Raw genomic sequence first — 21,596 nt, forward strand, 5'->3', positions numbered from 1 at the left:
TCAGGGCAGGTTGGGGCTCGGTATCAGGAAAAGCTTTTTCACCCATGGGGTGGCTGGGCACCGGAGCAGCTCCCCAGGCCGCCATAGCACCGGCCTGGCAGAGCTCAGGATGGGCTCGGACAACTCTCAGGTGTGAGTGACTCTTGGGGATGTCCTGTGCAGGGCTGGGAATTGGACTCGGGTGTCTTCATGTCCCTTCCAACTCGGCATATTTTATGATTCTATGTTCAGATCACTTATACTACCAGAGGCAGGATAAGATCTGAGGAAGGGGTTTTGGTTACACTATGATCACTTCCTTTACTGTAAAGATACTAAACCATATTCCCCTCATCTCTCATAATCAATACCATGTCATTATTTTGAAGTAAGCCCTATTCACAAAGTACAATGAAAACAACCACTGAAGTGAGACACCACAGTGCCTGCAGCATTTGCAAATCCTTTTCTGAGTCATGCTTCTCAGCACTCAAAGTTTTTGATTCTCCCCTGCTATTAATAAATATCTTAATTTAAGAATGAAATCAAGATAAGCGTGGCTGGAAGCAACTTTTCTTACATCCGTAGGAAGTTGAGCTATAGAGTAATTTGAAAAAAACTTAAGAATCAGGTTAGTAATAGTAGTCACGAACTGCAGAAACTACTTAAGCAGCAGAGCTGTTGATTTCATATGCATGTTTTCCTTACAGACTGCTCTTGAGTGCAGTCCTACCAGCACAGGCGTTTCTCATTAAGTCAGCCTTTCCACCAAAGACAAACTTCTCTAAAAAGACAAGAACAAAAGCCTCCCATGCACACAAAACCAAAACCACACATCAAGGTAATGGCATGAGCTGCTCTTGCAACCTGTACATCTTAAAAATGAAAGAGGCAGACAGAAAAACAGGCAATTATACAAAAGAATTTATTCCAAAAGTTATGATAAAAATACGATTTAAAAATGCACATTATTGACATTTGAAAAGACAATACATTCACTCAAGGTCTCAGGTTCGTAGGCTCTGCTGGGAGTGGTCCCTGCAGGCTGCACACTACGGGGCAGGATGGGGAGCAGCAAGGCAGCCTCCACCCTGAGCTGGTGCATTTTCTCTGTTAAGGCCAACCCTGTTCATTCCCTTCTCTACAAGAACCCAGGAAGGGACTCAAGCCTAAGCACAGCTCTTTAAGTGGTTACAGTGGGCATTTAGACAAATCACTTTCTAGACGTTCCAACTACAATTCAAGTCAATGGAAGAGAGGAAGCTCATCCTATCCTTAATTTCATGCTAAAGAACAAAGTGTGGCTTGCATATTTAGGTGCTTTATTTCCAGAGTGCCATCTAATCAAAACAGTTCCACTGAAAAGCACTTTCACTTTCTAGACAAACAAGGGTTTTTATAAACACATCTTTCTCACATGTAAGATGTTCACAGACTCGGAATGGAGTGTAGCTGAACACTGCATTTTATTTTAATCTACTTCCAAAACCAGAGTAATAGTAAAAAACAATTTATAGAGACTATACTGAGGTCCTGCAGGTGGCCTGTCTGCACAAAAGGAGAACAGTTTAGTAACATTACCTGGGTATGCAATGCTGTGGCATTACATGGCTATACATGGTATGAGAGCCAAAATAATTTAGGGCCTTAAATACAAACCTGCCCTTTGATATAGTGAAAACATCCCATCACTGTAAAGTGTAGTACTGCAGAACACAGCTGTATATGTCAAATTAAGAATCCATCATGTCATTTTGAAATTGTTATAGGCATGTGCACAAAAGGTAGGCCATAATTCGAGTATGAGAGGAATACAGTATGTTACATGATGGCAAGAAATGAGAACCTTCCCATGTTGAAACAGTTTAAAATGCATTTGACTCTAAACAATTTGAAATGTAAACCTGTCTGTCTGCTTTGAAGAGGAGGTATTTGAAGTGCCATATTTCCAAGAGTCCTTCAGGTACACGTTTGTGTCACACAACTTCTCCTGCACTTCCCTAGTGGGCAAAGCATACAAGCTTTATTCCTTAATAGCATCCTACAAAAATGTTTTCTTACAGCCCTCACAATGCCATTAGAGCAGTTTACATTCCTCTTCCAGTACTAAAGAGAATTTATATTTAAAGTGCATCTCAAATCAGGAATCTTTAACTAATATACAAGAAGAATAGACTGAGGCCTGCAGAAGTATATTTGCGATACTGATGCCTTTTGATGTAACAGTAGGACAAGGTTCACACAAGGAAGAAACTCCTTGCTAATAAGCACAGTTTTGGCCAGATTTGTGAGCTTTTTGCAAATGGAGCAGCACACATACACATGGAGAGCAGAATTTATCCTAGTGAGAAACATTTAACTTGGTAAATGAGTTTAAGCTTTTTGGTAAGTAAGCTTAAGTTTTGAGTTCAGATTTTTTTCCATACTCAGTACTTTTCCTAACCATCTTTCCCAGTTCACCCATCACAGAAACATTAATAAAAACTGATTTGTTAGTTTCTGCAGAAAAAAAACCCCATTTGTTCTATAATTCCAGCTAAAGTATCTGCAACTAAATGTGAAATCTTATACACATTGGTTTAAAAAACAAACATTTGTTGGTATAACACCACAATACTTTGAAAAAAGTTCCCTAAAGAACAAAACAAAAAAAGTCAAGCACATCCAGCATCACACAATTGCAAAATTAAAACAGAAATTGCATAGATTATTTCCTCCAATTTTTCTAAGAGTTTGAAAACATTTTTTAGCCTTTATGAGACATCCCATAAGGTTTCAGAACCATTTGGATGAACAGCTAAAAGTCACCGCGTTCACTGTGGTTGAACAGAACGTGATCTTAAAGGCAAAAAGCAATTGTCACTTGAACTAGTACATGGCTCTTGCTGGTCTGACTGGAGCTCTGGGGGCAGTGGGGGTGCACCAGGGTCTCCAGGCCCTGGGAGGGTGGCTGAGAAAACACTGCACTGTGCATTTCCCATCTCTGCAATTGGTAAATTCATTGACTGAAGAGAGACAGCAGACACAAACGCAGCAGTGCTATAATCTTCTTCTGGGTGATATATCTGGGTAGATTCTTTGTCTTTTGTTTTATCCAGAAAATTTGATTCATCAGAAAATGATCTAGAAAGATTATTTGTTCCTCCATACAGTGAGGTCATACAGGTGCTGCAGCTTAAACCTATGACAAAAAAAACAGATACTGGATTTAATTACAGTATGGGGACATTTTAAACTGTGCTCTGATTTAGTATCAGTAAGACTGTCAAAAATCAATTGTCCATATTTTTAACAGACTCACCCTTCATCTCACCTGTGACACCCAGAATTCCCGACAAATTAAAAAACCAACATGCAGGTTATCTAGGCTGACGTGAATGGTTTCTCTGTACTCAGTACCAGTTAGGACTTGACAAGGATGCACTGTAACTTCAAGTTCATTTTAATAAGTCACTTTAGCCCTTTGGCCCAACTTCTTTTAGATTTTTCTCACTGTGTTCTTCAAACTTTTAAGAGTTTCACCTGATGGTTCTGCTCCAAAGTGGACAGCATTTCAAGGTTATTTTACCTGAAGCCAGAGCAAACCTCAGGCCGTTCATCGCTATGGTTAAAACATACTTCTTCCTTATTTGCCTTTTGATGGGCGTGGAGGGGAAATAACACTTCTGGTGTAGAAAGCCTATACATTTTTCTCTGCCTTAAAATATGAGTACACACAGTCACTTCAAGGTCTGGGTGTCAACAAAACCTCTAAGCCTGTATGGAAGAACACCCAACATGTATTTACATGGTCTACTTCTAAGCTGTGGCATTGAAGGCATACAGGGGAACTCCCTCAAGCTGCATTTGCTAGTATATTTTCTGCTGAGGCACAAAGTTTAACTAAACCAGAGCATCCTGCCACTGCAGCAAATACCTTGAAGAGAAATGAAAGATGGAAGATAACCACCCATTTTTGAAAAGCAAAACTGAAATACGAAGACAGCTTTATCCATCATAATAACACAATAGGGGTTTTTTTGCTACTTATTATTTATGGTGGATGTGTTCAGATAGTAAAAAGGTAAAACCAGGATACACACACTAGGATCTCAAATGCAAACTGGAGATATTTCCAAACATGTTGTTCCAAATACCAGAGGAAGACTTTTGTTTTGGATTTTAATTTTGCAGACCCTCAAAATAAAACCTATGTCTTACACAACATTATTAAAAAGTTGTTACCTTTAATAGCTTCAAGCTTTTCGTTTTTGACTTTCAACACTACATCAGTTATCTTTTCTAACAGGAAGTTTTGTGTTCTTTCTCGTCTGATAGATTCAATCAAAGTATCCAGTCCCTTTGGATTTTCTGCTAAGTAGTCCAGCAACTTCCCAGTTTTTTTCCTACTGGAAGATCGAGCAGAAATTTCTTCTGTGTCCTCCCTAGTGAGTATTTTCTTAGAACGCAGGTAATCAAAGTGTCTCTCAGCTATGATTTTATCACACAGGTAAGGACGCATCCTTTCTAAAGCCTGAAAAACAAAACAAACTAGTATTAGCCAACATTTCTAATTACTTAGAACCCTGTAGTTGGAACCTATATGATTTTGATACAGGTTAGCAAAAGAATTTTTAAAGCTGCTGCTGTGTTACTTAGTTGAGACTTTTCTCAGTGTAAAAAAATTTTTTAAAAAAACTGTTACCTAATTATCACTTTCATTAACTCTTTGACTGAACTCAGGAGTTCCAATGCTTGTTACAAAATATGGTGACTGCTTATAAAAAATGTGATTACATAAGGTCTGAGGTTAGCACGTTTCAAAACAATCAAGTAAAAATGGAATTATACCAAACAGCACCTACTCACTTTGTCTACAAATACACCCATTTTCACTGGTCATCTGATTGCCACATGTGTTATCCTTGAGGCACAACTCCAAAATACTGCAGTTGTTGACGTTTTCTGTACATTGAGCAAAAGCAGTCTCAAAGCAACAGCATGAATATGCTCCCAGTTCAAAAGGTTTGTAAATAATCCTATTTATTTACACTATTGACAAGTTCAACAAATTACTGACATCCAAGATAAATGCACTTTCATCCATAAATGTACGTACTCTCAACATTAGTGGCTGCTTTTAGTCTTTTGCAACCCTACTCCATTGTATGAGTGATTCTCACCCTCATCCTTCTCAGCTCTTAACTGCAAGACTCCAAACGTTATAACTCTTCCTCAAGACCAGCTTGCCCAGATCAAGATGTCCTTGCTAGTTTTAGTTTCCTGAGGTCCCCTGTCATAGACAGTGACTCTGCTAACACAGCACCCTGGCCTGCAGAGATCCCATCAAAGTCTCCTGAACAGCCCTGAGAGAGCCGAGTCAGTTGTGAAGCCACAACATTTAAAATCTGACTGCAGAAGCTCTAAAGTCAGATTTGTGGGACTGCATTTTGATGATAAAAAGAAGGTTATTTCTTTCTACCTAAGGTTTCCATCCTTTCTCCTCCAAGTACTATACCTGTAAGATCAAGGGCTGAAGTGACAATCATGCACTTCTGTGAGATGCAGCTGCGGGTTCAGTCACTGACCCAGACAAACATACTTGTCATGTTATACCTACAGTGTCTGACTCAAGTAGTTCTTATCCTTTTTTGGTGTAACTACCCAATGCCAACTATTGCAGTATCAGCCTGTGGAAACGAGTATTAGCTTGAAAAACATGTCTCACAAAACTATGACAAAGCATTTAAAAAGAAATCACTTAAGCATAAAGCTAGAAAAAAACAAGCTGCAAGGAGTCTTTACTGTACTTTAAGAGAACGTAAGAAAACCCCAATGAATCAAACATAAGACACTATAAATTACAAACAGAACCATGGATAGGCAATAAATAAGTGATAAACTGTTATTTTACTTTTTATTAAAAAGTAAATTTTTTTACTTTTAATTTTTTTATTTTTAAATTAAGCAATCACTTGTTGAAGTTGTTAATGCATTGCTTCCCAGTCTCACGTTGAGATAAATTATTCCAGAATGGATCAGGATGAAGTCTTCCCTCAGATTCCAAACAACAGTGAATAAGTACTGGGGAAAACCCAGGAAAATATAGAACAATAAGCCTCAATAAAAATAAAAAATATCTAAGGATACTTAACGAAGACATCCCCGCTTTCTAAGAATTCACTTCCCTGGCCGCAGGAGCAGCAGTCACACTCCCAGCCGAGCTTCGGGTCCCGCAGGCAGCGGCGCGGCGACCGCCGCAGCCGAGCCCCGGAGCCGGGCCCGCGCAGGGCGGGCGGCCCGGGGCCCGGCGGGGACGGGGCGGCCCCGGGCCCGCGCTCGCGAGGGGGCCCAGGCGGGCCGAGCCGCGCCCGACACTCCCCGGCCCGGCCCCGGCCCGGCCCGGCCCCCCGCCCGCTCCCACGGCGCTTCCGCTCCCCCGCCCGCGCACGGGCCCCACTCGCCGCTCCGCGCCCGGCCTGGGCACCGAGCCCCCGGCTCGCCCGCCACTTACATCCTTCTTCACCTCCGCCATCTCGTCCTCCGTCAGCGGCCGCCCCGCGCCCCCCGAGCTCGCCCACGACCCCGGGCCCTCCATGGCGGAACCCTCGGCGGCGCCGCTGGGGAAACCCGCGCGGGGCGGCGCCTCCGCCCCCGCCCGCCTCCGCCAATGGCAGCTCAGCCTCGGCGCGTCGCCCCGCCCCCAGGCGGGACAAACCGCGGCCACGCCCCAGCGCGGCCCCGCCCCAATGGGAGCTCAGGGTCTGCGCTACGCTCCGCCCCCGGCCCGCCCACCAATGGGCGCTGAGGAGCGGCGCTCCGCCCCCGACCCCCCGCCAATGGGCGCTGAGGATCGGCGCTCCGCCCCCGGCCGCCCGCCAATGGGCGCTGAGGATCGGCGCTCCGCCCCCGGCCCCCCGCCAATGGGCGCTGAGGATCGGCGCTCCGCCCCCGGCCGCCCGCCAATGGGTGCTGAGGATCGGCGCTCCGCCCGCGGGCGGCTCCCGGTCCTGCGGCCGCGCGGGCCGGGCTCGGTGCCCCGGTGCGGGAGTGCCGCGCCGCCGGCTCCGGCTCGGGCTCCTCGGGACATGTGACGACCCCTCCGCTAAAGGGTCTTGAGCGTGCGGAGAGGTGTCGGGGCCCGCGGCTCGTGCGGGTGCCGGCTCGTCGTGCCGGCGGCTGGCGGCACCGGGCCGTACCGGGCGGGGCCGGTTGCCCGCAGGTTTCGGGGACTGGCGGTGTTCAGAAGCCGCTCCGCTGCACCGGGTCGTGCTCCAAGGCAGCAGCAGAGGGAGCCGCTGCCCCGCCGGGACACGGCGCCGCTCCGCAGGAACGGCAGCGCTGGAACGGCAGCAGTCGGTGTTCTCGCCGCTGACACGGGTGAACTCGGGCTAGTTATTCACTCCTAAAATTTTCCATTCAGCAGATAAACATGAACAGAAGTAGAAGCGATCAACGCTGCGGTTTGCTGTCAGTAAGGACAACCTGCCAGTTCTGTGGTAGTTTTACAGTTTTGCAAAGTCTTTGACTGACATGCTTTGTTAATGCACTTATAGTACTTGAAATATTAATTGTAACTATATCTATTTTGCAGTGCTAGCAGTCCCAGCTTTAAAATAAACACGAAGAACCTGCCCAGAACAGTTGAAAAATAAAGGACTAGGCACCTGATGCCGGGGCTGATTTCTGCAGAGCTGGGTGTTAAAATCGGGGCCAATCCCCAGAGGTTGCCAGCCAGCCGTGAAGGTCACCTCGGCCAGCGAAAGCTCTCTCAGGCCCCCTCGCCAGCAGCCCCGACTGCTGCTCGTTTGGGGACACAGCTGCTCACAGCCCACAGCCTCCTGCATGGTATTCCCACCCCAAGAAGCCTTTCTTTGCTGTAGTGCATTTGAGTTTCTCAAAGCTGTGTATCTCTGCAAAGTAACCTATTTATCTCCCATTTTCCTGCTCAGAGAGCTCCAGGACTGACCATTTTTTCCAAGTTCAAATGACTACATTGATCCTCCTAATCTGTGCTATGCACCCAAAATACAGGGAATGATTTCAGCTTCTCTGATGCTTCCAAGAGAACTGATTGTGGCACTTCTGAGACAGAGCCAGGCAAACCTTCCCAGCCCCTCACTCCCTCCCTTGTTTATTAAATCACATGCCTTTCAGCTCTTCCTCTTCAAGGTGAATTACATTGTGGACTTTGCTGGCTCCATGCAACACTGCTGATAAAAACATCTATCATGCATTCTGGATTGAGAGTATTTGTTAATAACCTTGCTCAGCAAGAGGTGCAGTTCAAAGCCATGTGATGTCTGGAGGGTTAGGCTGCTGATTCCTGAGCCGTGTAGGAGACAAACTGGAATGCTTTAACTTCAGCAGTCAGGAAGAGAGCATGTGGTTAGTGAATACAAGAACAGAATATGTTTTAGCAGACTTAATGCCAAAACACCCTACCAGGATTTAATGGTCCAGGCAGCAGGAAGAAGGCCATTCTCTGCACAAACTTACTTCAGGAGAGTAACAGCCACTTGATATTCAGAAGTGAGGCTCAATGTAGAGTGAGTCAGGGATCACTTCCTTCAAGGCATCTGGAAGGATTTTGGACATTGCATTGTTGTATGAGCGTGTACATATGTAATGTCCATCTAGTATAAATTTCTAGACTAAATTTCCAAAATAAATTTTGAAAACTGTTTACAACCCAGAGGTTTTTACAGAACTCCCTGTGAAGGTGAAGAAAATGTTGTAACACTGTCACAGTTCCTAAGAGGTCAGTCAGCTTTTCAGAGCTGTGACTGGCTCCAGGTTTTCTTCCCCTTCTGCCCTCACTGATCCAGGTCCCTGCAGGCAGCATGTCCTTACTGCTGAGCAGGGGCCTCTCCCTGGAAGTTTCATGTGCTCCCATCCCCTTCTCTTCCTGATCCTTGCTCAAGGGTCTGGTCTGGGTTCTCAGGAAAGCCCCTGCTAGAGCTGGCAGGACAGCCCAGCCCCTGTGAGAGCTGTGGGAGTCTACAGCTCAATTCCTTAGGGAGGAGGACAAGGAAAGCTGCCAGAGAGAAGGGAAGGAGTTTGGTTTAGTTACAGATCGAGGGCCCTTCCCAAACACAAAGATACCTGCAGCAACCAATGGCATGTTGCAGCTACTGAATCACAGCAATAAATACAGGTCATTCATTTTTGGGGGTGAGGTTGTTGAGAGCATCAGAATGTCTGGGCTTCATGGTGCAGGAGACAGTGACTGATGGTTTTTAAGCAGCATGTACTTAGAGTGGGGACTAACTCTGTACACTCAAATGTAGAAGTCTCTACTTGAAGTAATATCCTACAGCTAAGTTTTGCAAAGAACAGCCCTTGTTAAATTACTATGATTTTGCTTTTCTCAGGTTTGATATTCTATAAGAAACTTCTTAATGTGGCAAGTGTTGTGGCTTGTCTATATTTTCTAATTTTTAATCATTGCCATTAAGAAATAAATTCAAGTAAATTTGTGCCAACTCTCTCCTGCAGACATGGGTACACATGTAAATGAAATAGTTTAAAATATTAATTGCATCACACTAAATGTATGCACACTGGGCATAACACTGATTTAAACATATTAGTATAAAAACAATATTTTTGACCCATGCTGTAAAATCAGTATGAAGGCTGTATTTAGATCCTTTGTCCCTATTTCTCTGGCAAGGAGAATAATAGATTATGGTTTGTTTAAAGTCGTATTATACTAGCAAAATTCAGTTTGAAAGTAATGTAATTATTTTGCTACACTTTATTAAGGAATTCCTACTCTGTTAACTAATCTTGGTGTTCTTAAAAAGTTGAAAGAACACTACTGAGGCCTTGAACTGCTGACTCCTGGACTGCCAGGAGATGGCACTGATGGCTCATGAGCCCTTGCACACCTGCCCATGGAGCCCAGAGTGACTGCAGGCTCTCCCCAGCTCCTGGTCCCCAACATTGTCACCTGCTGGCATTAGAGCCCGAGGGGGCAAGCAGAGAGCAGCCCCGGGAGCAGTCTGTGGCCCACAACAGGAAGGATTCAGATAAAAGACATGGAATTATCTGTCAGGTTACCTCAAAGCAATGTCTGGAGTGCAGTCACCTCTCCTGAGATTGTGAGGGAGAAAAGACACCAGAGCTGTGTGAATAATTTAACCATAATGGGAATGCCACTATCCTTCACATTTTCACCTTTTGTAAGTTCCTTTAAATGGAGGCACTACAGAGAAACATACTGTACTGTGCCAACATCTCTTTTGTTACCTTGGACAGCAATAAAATTCATCATGATCACTCACAGGCAGTACCTCCCCTCTACATGTTACTCTTAAATGTACAGTCTAAAAATATAATTTGTTTTTAAAGAGTCAACATTTCCCCTAACAGAATTAAGGGTTTTAGTGCTAGTGTCTATAATTGGCTTTACTTCTAGGTATTTAATAAGCTTGGAAATAAAAAAGACAGCATGAAACAGTATTAAATTAAATACATATACTTTCAGTTCCAAAAGAAGAAGAATGAACTACACAGGGTATGTTACAACTGACACTTTATTCCTTCGTGATGGTGATATATAGTATTGAAACTCCAAGAGTCACAAAAAAAAAAAAAAACTAAATCGAAGTGCAAGGCTCTATTGGAACTGATTATGGAATGTATTGATGTTTTTGGCACAAAAAGTGGGGAATTATATACTGCAACAAGATTAAGTTTAATGAATGTAATGCTTCTGTGCTCAGTAGTCACATTTGTGCACTGCATGACAATACAATGTAAAACAGTGACTAACACGATTCACATACAAATCCATACAATTTACATCACACGTCCAGTTAAAACTTCTCTGAAAATGCATGAGGTCCACTGATACTTTGTTCACAATCACTTAACAAATACCATTGTTTAAGCAGACTTATCTTTTCAGCTTCCTTATTGATAAAAGCAAAAATAGACAGTCTTAAATAGTAAATTATTTTCCTCAAATGGTTCCATGTGGATGTTGATGTTTTCTATTAATTTGGCTCTGACTACATTGATAAAACATATATGAAGCTGAACAAAATAAAATGCTTTTTTCCCCCATATCTTCCAGTTTGCTGTGAACAAACAGCATTCTGTATACTGGCTTTTTGTTTTCAAAACTGGACATAGTGGTGCCTAATGAGCTCTATTCCTATCAAATGGAAATCACCAAAAAAAAAATCAAGAGCATAGCTTCACACATGTAGCATCTATTTAAAACTGAGTATTATCAGCATGGTAAACAAAAAAATACAAAAATGGAAAAAATTCAAGTTTATCTTGTAACGTACAGTATGCATTCACATTTTCATTACAGAGAGAGACACTGTATTCACATTCTGTTGAAGAAAGAAACCCACATATCACAGATCTCCCTAAACTCTTAGCAAAGATAACATCCACAAAAGATCTATAATGCACATTCTGGCTCTTTCATTTCAACTGAGCTAAACTGATTGCTGAAAGGAAAAATCCTTTGATGAGTAATTCAAGCCCCATTGCTGAGCTATTACCACAAGAACTTCTATACTGGTCTGCTGTCATACAGCCTGACAGTTGTTATCAAGAGTTTCATGTGGGCAACTATCAGTGTTCAGTGTCTCATCTCCTTTTTTGGTTTGGGATTTTATTTTATTATTTATATTAATCAGGAATGATGATTTATATCAGGCATCTGAGAAGTGTTCTGGTGACAAAATGTACAGGACATGCATGAGATGCACATGTGTCACTGCAGAAATGTCCTCACAACTGAATTCTTTGTTTGGGCAACAGAAAAATAAACAGAAAACAGCAAGAACAAGAAGCATTTGGCATGATTTTAGTTCTTAGTACCATACTGTAAATACATAAACTGAAGTGTTCATAATATTTTTCTTTCTAATGCTAAAACAAAGATTAATAGAAGCTGTGAGGTGAGGGCAATCCCACTAACCAGCTTAGATAACTTTTGGTATCAGACCAAGATGTAATTTAGAGCATCTATGTTAAGAGGCTGTGATTGCTACTGAGGCCAAGAGAGAGAAAGCAGGTGTGATTTTAGAGCACCTCAATTTTGTGCCTGAAGTTAGATAGTTTGAATACAACAACTGAAGGAATTCAGATCCTTCAGATACTCCCTTGCTTTCTGTATACCAAAATGCAGCCCTGAAGCCAAGGAAATCTAAATGGCAAGAGATGAAAAACCAACCTCTCTGTCTACACAGCTGTTTCTCAGCTCTGAAATCCCAACTTCTCTTCTTCCTCCCCTAGGGAACCAGGGGAATTCATTTTCACACATTCTACGGCTTTCAAGGACACAGGGTAACACCAGTGTCACTAGAAATGGTTCTTTTTTTCCTGGAGAAATCTTAAAAAAAGGACTCACCCTTGTTATTCTCTGGATCTACAGCTCCTGCTGACTGTCATCCTTACAGCTCAAAAGAAGTTGCTCAGACCCAAAGCAGACCCCTCAGTTTTCCTCTCTCCTGGCACCTACTCAGGGAGAGAGTGAGTTTAGGATAGTCCATCATGGCTTGGGATACTGTGGAGTGAATAGTGAAGAAGAAGTGAAGAAAAAGACTCAAGTAAGAACTGAGGCAACAGAAGGCAAAATCACTTGGGTTTAAAAGAGAAAAGTGCTCATCATGCCTTGATGAGCAAACTATAAATGAGGGTCTGAGGAAGGAGACAGTTGAGAGAGGGTGGAGGAAGAAAAAAAACCAAAGCCAAAACTACAGAAATATTTAACAATAAATAAAATTGAAACCCTACAGCCTAACTCTCCAAGTGTAGCTGGATGCTCTGGCTCCCTAGCAAGAGATGGGAAGAGGGACTGAAGGACATGGATGGGGGCCAGGCCCCAGGAGGTACATGGACAAGTCAGGATGGGGGAACTGGTTCAGCTTTGACAGCTCCCATGGCTGCACAGGTTTTTCACAGAGTACAGCTTGCCTTTAGGAGCTCACAGCTTAATACTGCAGGGCCACTTTTTGGCACTTTTTGGCACAAAATCTCTGTTTAATGTCAGCTTATTTTGAAACGTGTGATACTTTATCAAATACTTAAAAAGCACCAAGGGAAGGCAGAAAAACATTCCCCACTGCAACATTTACATCCTGAGAGTCTGATCACCTGGCTCAGGTTTAAATGATGGTGCATGGGAATGGAAGAGACAAAGAGGGAACATTAGGGACAGGAGAGTCATAAATAGAAAAAAAAAAAAACCCACTTGCTGTTTGGCTGGCTGAAGAACTTCCTTTGGGCCACATTCTTTTCACATGCACTATGTTTGCTCATCAGTGCTCTCTTCCCCATGATACCTTGTGTTATCCAACACGAAGCACCAGGTGTACTCTGGTAGCTGCCAGGAGGTTTTCCTCTCATTACCACTGAGATGCAGAGTGAGATGTGCCAGAGAGAACCTACGAATATGAGTGCTTCTGTTTTCTCCCTTATGAATGCACAAAACAGCACACACATTTCCAGAGGATACTCCAGTGGGCACTTGGTTAATTCTGTGTGCTTTCCTGCAGACCACACTGCCCAAGCCCCCTCACTCACTTCCCACTGTGCCTCAGCAACATGCCACAAGTGGGTCAGGAAAGGTGGAGGAGATGTCTAGGAAGCTGATAACATGTTCAGACTATTTGTCAGTCCCTGGAGAGTTCCCACTACTGCCTCTGTTTGGGAATTGCTCCCATCCTTAGTTTACAAATGATTTAACAAGAAGCATGTGAATAGAATGGTGTGTGCTTCACTTTGCAGTGGTGAAAAAAAAGCTATGACTCAGTGGGTAAACATGTTGAGGAATTCACTACAAAAATTATATTTGCCTTAACCGAATACCACAGTGAATATTCATGCCACTAAAAAAAAATATAAGACAGTTATTGTTCCAAGGAAAACTGTCCCAAGGGCAGATAAAGAAAAAATGACAATCTTCCAGGAAAAAACAGCTTCCCTTATTCATGGGCATAATCCAGGAATAGCTGTCCTTCAACTCCTTCTATCACCCTTTTCTTTTGAATTTTTCTAGTAAGTGGCCTCCAAATGAAGAGAAAACAGAAAGGAGAAACAAATAAGATGTGAACAAAGGGATTCAACTCCCCCATACTTTAGATTTCTTTTGCATCTCTGCACTTAATTTTTGTGGTCCAGAGGCTTCCTAGTATCTGGCCTTTTTAAAAAATTCCTCTCCCATTCTCACCACATTGAAAGTCATGGTCTTAGCAGGAAAATGGGACCTGAATTTGCAGGAGACAACTTGTGTGGCTGCACTACTGTCTTCTTCTGTCATTCAAGTTTCCCAGGCAGTCACTTTTCCAAAGCTGGTACCTGGTGTCTGAAATGGATTCCAGCCACAACTCTGCCCAGCAGCAGCACTGTGATGTGGCCAGGACAGTGAGCACAATCCACTGCCCACTGTTCCAGCTAGTGTATGGGAAGCTTCCCTGCCACACGAGGTACTTGGTTCATGAGCCCACTGAGTTTTCTTCAGTCCCCCTAATACTTTGCACCACTGAAAGTAGAAGACTGAGCAAGGAAAAACACATGTAGAGCGAGGAAGCAAGAGAAAAGAAGACAGAAGGGAACGTGTAAAGACAACAGAAGTGCTTGAATATTGAGAATTAGCCAGGTTTCATGAAATTTTCACACAGATATGTTAAATCACTAAAGCTAAGGGTTAGCCATTGTAATTGTCTTCTGCTAGCCCATGGGACTAACTTACTTCAGAGTTATGTGCTCTAACAAACCCTACATCCACCTTAAATACCATCTGCAAGGACATAATAAAAATTCACAAAGCAAAAAATCTGTAAACAAGGGTTAGTAGCACAGTGGTACAGTAGATTGTCAATAAAAACAATAAAAGTGTGGATACAGATTCATCTACCTTGTGTGTAACATTATTGCCAGTTACAAGGGAGGGACTCTGTAAACTCATAATTCTGAAGCTTTGTTAATAAACACAGAGCAACACGTGAGTGACCCATCAACTTTCTCCAGTTCTGTGTTGGCTATTGGGATCAGCATGTGGTCCTTCAGCTTTTCGAATACCTGTCCAGGAAAGAAAATGTAAGGGAAAAATCAATACACGTTACCCCTCTGTTTTCCCTTTTTGCTAAGCGTTTACAGAACAGACATGGATTAGCCAGCAGGCGCCAAGCCAGCCATCACTGTTGATCACCAGGAACGCTCACAGTGCACGTGGCCTGCTGGCTGTGATAGTCACACATCATCCACTGCAGCAGGGGAGCTGCAGGGCCTCACCTTGGCACTCTCGGGGTACTCCTCGGGGGCCCGGTGCAGCAGGACGTGCCCCTTGCTGGGAATGTTTAAGTAGATGCAGTTCGCCGCGGCATCGTCAGGCACTGTCAGCTTGTCGTAGCGGTGGTCGCTCATCTGCTGCATGGTCTGCCAGGAGACACGGTGCAGCAATTTAGATCAAACACATTAAAGTAATGGGAGAACAGAATCTTCAGAAATAGCTAATTGTGATTGCCAAGGCAGTCAAGGGCCATTTTGCTATGCAGCAAGTATAGATATTTCCTTTTATCTCTGCATTTATGGAAGAATCTACTAAACCTAACTGTAAGGAGCAATGGAAAACCTTTGTGCAATGGCTCTTGCAAGCAGATTAAGCAGGGCACTTGGTAAGCATACTCTGTGAGGTCTTTTCCTTGAGGATTGCACACTGAGTATGCAAAACTGCTCCTGACACTGACTGAGACTATAGGTGCTCAGCACCTATTACAAAAAGACAACCATTGTTCAGTATTTATGTAATGAGTACGAATTAAACCAAACAGGACAGGAATGGTTCCCAGTTTGGATATCTGCCCAATCTTAATTCTTTTCAAGGAGCTCTGTTCTGCTTTGCAGGCAGTTACTCTTTCACTAAGCACCTGTGCTGGGGAGCAAGCAGGCATGTTTGTGCTAATCCTCGTTCCCAAGGGGACAGCACAATACCCACCTTGCAACAGGAGAGCTCCTGGGCTTCAGAGGTTTGGGTCATAAATATAAGGCTCATACACAAATGTAGACCCTGGCTGGCTGGAATTTTGGAGATAGACCCTCAGGGTCAATCCCATGGTTTGGATCAGATTCATTTTAGTAAGGATGGGAAAAGCCTGAAGACAAGATGCCTGACTCCCAGTTGTAGCATTCCAGCTTTACATCAGCTTCAGCCTCACAGAGATCAAGAACAACACAGAACTGAACAAGGCTCAAAGTCCAAAACTTTGGTTCTACTGAAAGCTTAAGCAAATTGCAAATGTTTCCATTTCTGCCTCTGTCCACCTGTGTTCCCACATATATTGCACATACATGCAAAGATGCAAACAGAAAGAAAAGGCTTTTTTTTTCAGCTTAAAATACACTAATATTATCTTTAGAAAAACCTGGTCTTTTATTAACAACATTTTTCAATTAAATTCCCTTCTCAGGGAGAACCCAGAGATTTACATCACACAGCAGAAAGCAGACTTCAATTTTAGGCACAGTTAAGTTTGTCATTAAGTTGCTTCCAAGGTCATTCATCTGTACTACTTCTCATTCATTAAAGAAATGCAGCTGATTTATGACACGGTCTACACAACATACTGGGAAGCAACAAAGAACTCATGCTTGCCCACACCTATGGTAAGTAATTCCTTTATAAGTCTACATTTTTCATGTTCTAGCCTGAGTCATCCACATCCCGTGGAGAACATGAAACTCACAACAAAGAATGCCATGCATTCTTGAGGAAGTGTTATCAGATTGTCATTTCTTGTTTCTTCTCATGTTATGAAACTCTCCCAAGTTCCCAAGGACACATCTACCTCCATAAAAGGCTAATGTGGTTTTCTGGGTAAGAATCCTTGCACCTTTACTTCGTCAGATGTAATTTTGTATTTTTGTATGCTTACAGTTGATTTTATTTTTTAAAATTTTGTTTCTGTTATGTTGCCAAGATGACTTTTATTCTGCTTTCCTTGATGTTGCGGATGCCCTGCACCTACTGTGGCTCTTATACCTGGTAACCAGAGTGAGCAGACATGGCCTCTATCTGCAGCTTCCCTGTTCCTTCCTATACAATGTTTTTAAGTCTTGACTAAGGAAACCTTTATTAATACTGCACTAAAATACATGTATCAGTAAAAGAAAAGCCACTATGTCTGGATTTCACTAAGCTCCCAAACAGCTGCTCTTTCTCCACTCCTTTTTGGAAACAGAATTCTGATATTGCAGGTTTTCTGTAGGAACATCAGAAACATACTGTGAATATCACTGTGAAATGCTTCCATATGAAATTATTAAAGAATTCTTAAGCAGAAGGGTAAAGACAAGCCCCCCGTTCATTTGCTTCTGCAAGATGCTGAAGTAGGAACCACACCAGCAAGCAGAAAAAAAGGACAAGTGGCAGGGCCCTAGTACCCCAAGGACTGGCTTTGAGGAGCCTAGGAGATGATGCCAAGGACACATTAAAAGGATTGTTTTCAATATTAAAAAGCACGTAAACGGTGGCTGAATTAGTTCAGAAACAAATGAGAAAACCTGAGTGAGAAAGTGAGACAAAGCCGCACAGGAGTCTTGAGGACACAGCTGTGATAGTGGGACTGGGATCTCAGCTAGCCAGAACAACACCACAAGAAAGCTTTTATTGCTAACTGGAGGTTTGACAACACAAGATTACTCTCTTCCTCAGCTCTTAAGATAAGAAGAAAATCATATTTGCAAGCTTTTATCGCTGTTATAACTACTGACTCTTGCAGTAAAATTTCAAAAACCACTTACTTGAGAGTGCCCAGGCAGTAACACCCCAAACCTGCCCCACAGGGAGGCTCTGGATGCAGCAGAAATGCACCAATACGACACAATCAGGGCACTTTGCAGACTCATGTGGTTTTCTGTATTTCTATTATGTGAAGTCATTAAGTACACGTGCCTGGCCAGATTGACTCCAGGGCAGAGAAAAGGAGATAAAAGCAAGGTCCTTTGATTGTATTTTCTATCAGATACATCTCAAAATATGATGCATTTATAGAGGCTGGCTTTCTGTCCACAAACATTGTACAACCAGCTATGTTAAGAGCCAGGCACTTCCCGTGTGCCTAGTTTTTCTGGGAATTTTCTTCAGCCTGAAGAGAGTAATTTTCACTGCACATTCTCTCAGCCCTTAGTCATGCTTTCCTTATGTTGAAGTCATCCACATAGCCTAAAATGCCTTCTCTATAGTTTTTTTACAGTGTGTCCTCAGACAACTGAGGTAATGGATAAGCTAAATAATCCTAACTATGAAGCAGCATTATACATGAAGGAAAAAAGTGTATGCGTTTTGGGTCCATTATCTCTGACAGAACTAAGATGACTGCATGCACTTTTAAAAGAGGCCAAGCCTAGCTACAAATGTTCTCCCCTCCATGAGGAAGGCCCCAGTCTGAGCCCTGCTGCTTACTCACTCTGGGACCTACTCACACCCAGATTGCTGCAGGACTGACAGCAACCAAACCCAGTGGCAATGCACATTTTTATCTCCAACTCCCCACAAGCAAAACCAAACATACACTGAATGTTCCTCTTGCCAACAGGGCATTGAGCACCACACTTAAAAATGCCTGTGTGATGCTGACAGAGAAGCCCAGATTTCCAGGGTTTGATGTTTGTATTGATTAGCCAGTGTTTTCCTGACTGCCAGCATTTAAAAGAAAAATCAAATCTAAGCTCAAGTGGAATGTATGTAACCCTACACCCATGGGATCATTCCCTCATCAGCTTTCAGCTGTCCTTTCTTAAATCCTTCCAGTCAAAGTATTCTTAAAAGAAAACTAGTCATGTCAAACTATTTAAGATAATTCTTCTATCCCACCTCTTTTCTTTCTTTCCAAGCACATTGAACTTTAGCCCATTTGACACTGATGATTAAGCAACCTTTGGCCTGGGATCCAAGAGAATGAAAGGTGTGAGAAAAAATTAAACTACCTCAAGGTTTCACCTACAATAACAAAAATTAAGTATTTTTATGGTGCACGGCAACTAAAACTGCAATAAGAGCAATAGGCAGTCACACAGCCCCAGGGTGGATGGAAGTTTGGATGATCAACATGTTTCTTTTCTCCTTGGAGGAAAGATCACTTGTCTGGGACCAATGTCAGGCTATGCCATTATGCAGCAAAGGTAAAAGTAAGGACAGGCACATGGCCAGCCTACTGCCATCTGGAGGGACAGCTGAGAAAGGTAAATTAGTGCTTGCTACCTGGAAAATACTGCTGATTGCCAAATCTGCTTTTTAAAAATTCTTGCAGCACCCAGAAGAGTTTCTTTCTTTAGTGCTGCATGGTAGGCTGTCTCCAGTCTCGGGTGAGAAGCGATGGTACCCACTTTTGCATCCCAAGATAGAGAGTGGAGGTGACCAAGATTTGGTTCATGGTTTCCAGGAACCTCAACTCATCAGCTGTCATACAGAGTGATACCAGCTCAGCACTGTCCCAGGCCCAGGAGTCTGCCAGTTTGCTTTTGAACATGTAGCAAGGTAGCTACAGAGTTCAGACAGGTACTGTGCAAGGAAACATTTATTTTCCTTTCTTTTTTTTTTTTTTTTTTTTAATTTGCCCCTTTAGATCTTACCTTTACATACTTTTAGAGCTCCCCTGATTCTTGTACTGGAAGACACAGTAAACAACTGATCCCCAGTCAACTTTTCCACATCAATCCTGACTTTTTAAGCATCTCTGACCCTATCTTAGTTGTCTTTTTTCCAAGTTATAGTCATAGCTTGCTTAGTTTGTCTCCTTAGGCAAGCTGTCCAGGCATCTGTTAGTCCTTATGGAACTTTTCTGAATCCTTCCAGTCATACTTCACCTTTTTTGAAATGGAGGGCCTATGCATGCAAAGTGCACACAACAGACCACATGCAGATGCACCACAGCTTTATCAGTGGCAAAATTATGTTCTCCATTTGGTTTTCAGCTGAGCTAGAAACTTCAACAAGCTCAGGATCTCATTTCTGCAGTAATGATCAGTCAGAGCACATTATTTCGTATGTGATACTCTGAATAACATCAGAGTAACATTCAGGATTGTCATTCTCTCTTGTCCTAGTTGCACACCACTTTACACTGAAACCAAAATTCATTCACTGATTTATTGCCCTGCCTGTCCTTTAGGTTCCTTCCTCATTTCTTCATATTTAGAGAAACAATTGGCACTGGAGAGAGAAAGCAGCAGCTTTTGGGTTCAACACAAGAAAGTACAGGACAGAGTGGAGCTGATGAGCTGTGCCACAATGCCGTGTGCCTTCTACAGGGACTCAGCAGCTTCTCAGTTTCCTTCAAACAAAGCAGTGACCATGAAACACTTGGCTAGGCTGGCCAGAGGGGACAGAAGAGCAGAGCTGGAAAAGCCAGAGACCTTGCTGGAATGTCAAGATCTATCAGGAGTGTCCCCCCTGATATGCAGACAGGCAGAAGAGACAACAGTGTAGTAGGCTCAGTAAGGAAGGGGCCATCACAGCCACTGTGAGCAGCATCAAAGGAGAATGACCTAAGCCTTCTTGTCAGGCACCAAGAAGTCTGATAGAGATACAGGACAGGACAGCACAGACCTAGAGATGCAAGCCACACTGAAGATCTCTTTGAAGGCAGCAGGGCCCTGGTCTGCCATGGTCAGTACTCCAGATTTCTTAGTCCATCCACAGCCAGAGTGTTGCTTTAATTCCCGCCTAACACCCACGGTCTCAGCAGCTGGGCTTTGGGCTTTGCCTCCCTGCTGCACCCTCTCAGTCATGTTTTCCAGAAGGAAGAGTTCTTTTAAGCAACCTCTCCCGCCCTGCTCCTGCTTTTCCTGGCACAGGATGCCTTTTGCATCACCGCAGATGCAATGGGCACCGAGTGTCATTTGTGTGCACACCTGCACTGCTCTGCCCCCTGAGCCACCATCCCTCATGGCCACACTGTCACCTGCCTGCCAGCTCTGCCAAGGACCACTGCAAAGGGAAACCACGACCTGGGAAGAGAAAAGGAAGCGGATTATGTGGGCTGTTGTTTTCAGTCGAAAAGGCAGGAGCACGAACATCCTGTCATTTGGAACAGGAACCCAGGGAGAGAATAGTCAAAGGGGAAAAAAGAAGCAAAGGAATAGAAACATGAGTCTCCATTTACGCAAAGCCAATGACATCTTCTCAGGCAGCCTCTGACCCAGCTCCTGTGGCTGACAGCCTAACTTTTGAGGAAAAACATGTACTGAAAGGGACACTTTCCTCACCCTTTAAAAACAAACAAACAAAACTGATTAATACAATCATCTCTAGTATATACATATATACTTTTGAGTATCTTCCTTTTGCATATATGCAAACTGAACAGCACTAAAACTCAGATAAGTGCAGTGGCTATTACATCATCTAAAATTAATTCAAAGTAAAACACAATGAGATGAGTTTTTAAGGTAGGAGGTCATCTGGCACTCAGAGAAGTCCTACATCCTCTGAGATGATATGTACCCATAATTCATAAAGTAATGAAGAATCAGAAGCAGAAAAAGGAAAGTAAATAAAATTTTATAAGTTGATTCATTTATTGATTGATTATAAATGGATTAATTTTCCTATCTACAAGGCTGAGAGAAGTAAAGTCTCAGTTTTTAATGTTTAGCTTTAAGGGGAA

At 43.1% G+C, this 21,596-nt stretch overlaps 2 protein-coding genes across 2 annotated transcripts in view; both read right to left on the minus strand.

Annotated features, from left to right (window-relative positions):
• Positions 1-890: 890 nt before the first annotated feature.
• Positions 891-6,607, minus strand: BCL10 (BCL10 immune signaling adaptor). Its single transcript, XM_021529959.2, has 3 exons — positions 6,473-6,607; positions 4,204-4,492; positions 891-3,160 (listed from the first exon to the last, which is right to left on the minus strand). Exons 1-3 carry the CDS (start codon positions 6,554-6,556, stop codon positions 2,793-2,795), a joined length of 741 nt encoding a protein of 246 aa, XP_021385634.1. The 5' UTR covers positions 6,557-6,607; the 3' UTR covers positions 891-2,792.
• A 3,874-nt stretch (positions 6,608-10,481) lies between these two features.
• The window catches only part of DDAH1 (dimethylarginine dimethylaminohydrolase 1), a 57,999-nt gene continuing 46,884 nt past the window's right edge, over positions 10,482-21,596 (minus strand). The window contains exons 5-6 of the mRNA XM_021526786.3: positions 15,223-15,366; positions 10,482-15,009 (exon numbers count right to left, since the gene is read on the minus strand). Coding sequence (XP_021382461.1) covers positions 14,893-15,009; positions 15,223-15,366 — 261 coding nt within the window. The 3' untranslated portion in view covers positions 10,482-14,892. The remainder of the gene's footprint in view (positions 15,010-15,222; positions 15,367-21,596) is intronic.

The sequence above is a fragment of the Lonchura striata genome, chromosome 9 (genome assembly GCF_046129695.1).
Source record: "Lonchura striata isolate bLonStr1 chromosome 9, bLonStr1.mat, whole genome shotgun sequence".
Lineage (NCBI taxonomy): Eukaryota > Metazoa > Chordata > Aves > Passeriformes > Estrildidae > Lonchura > Lonchura striata.

What these genes read in the sequence shown, in the direction of transcription:
- BCL10 (XM_021529959.2), bottom strand. Translation starts at nt 6,556, where the DNA reads ATGGAGGGCCCGGGGTCGTGGGCGAGCTCGGGGGGCGCGGGGCGGCCG. An exon ending in TGGCGGAGGTGAAGAAGGAT is followed by an intron (nt 4,493 to 6,472) that starts GTAAGTGGCGGG and finishes TTTGTTTTTCAG; the next exon opens with GCTTTAGAAAGGATGCGTCC. An exon ending in AAAGCTTGAAGCTATTAAAG is followed by an intron (nt 3,161 to 4,203) that starts GTAACAACTTTT and finishes TTTTTGTCATAG; the next exon opens with GTTTAAGCTGCAGCACCTGT.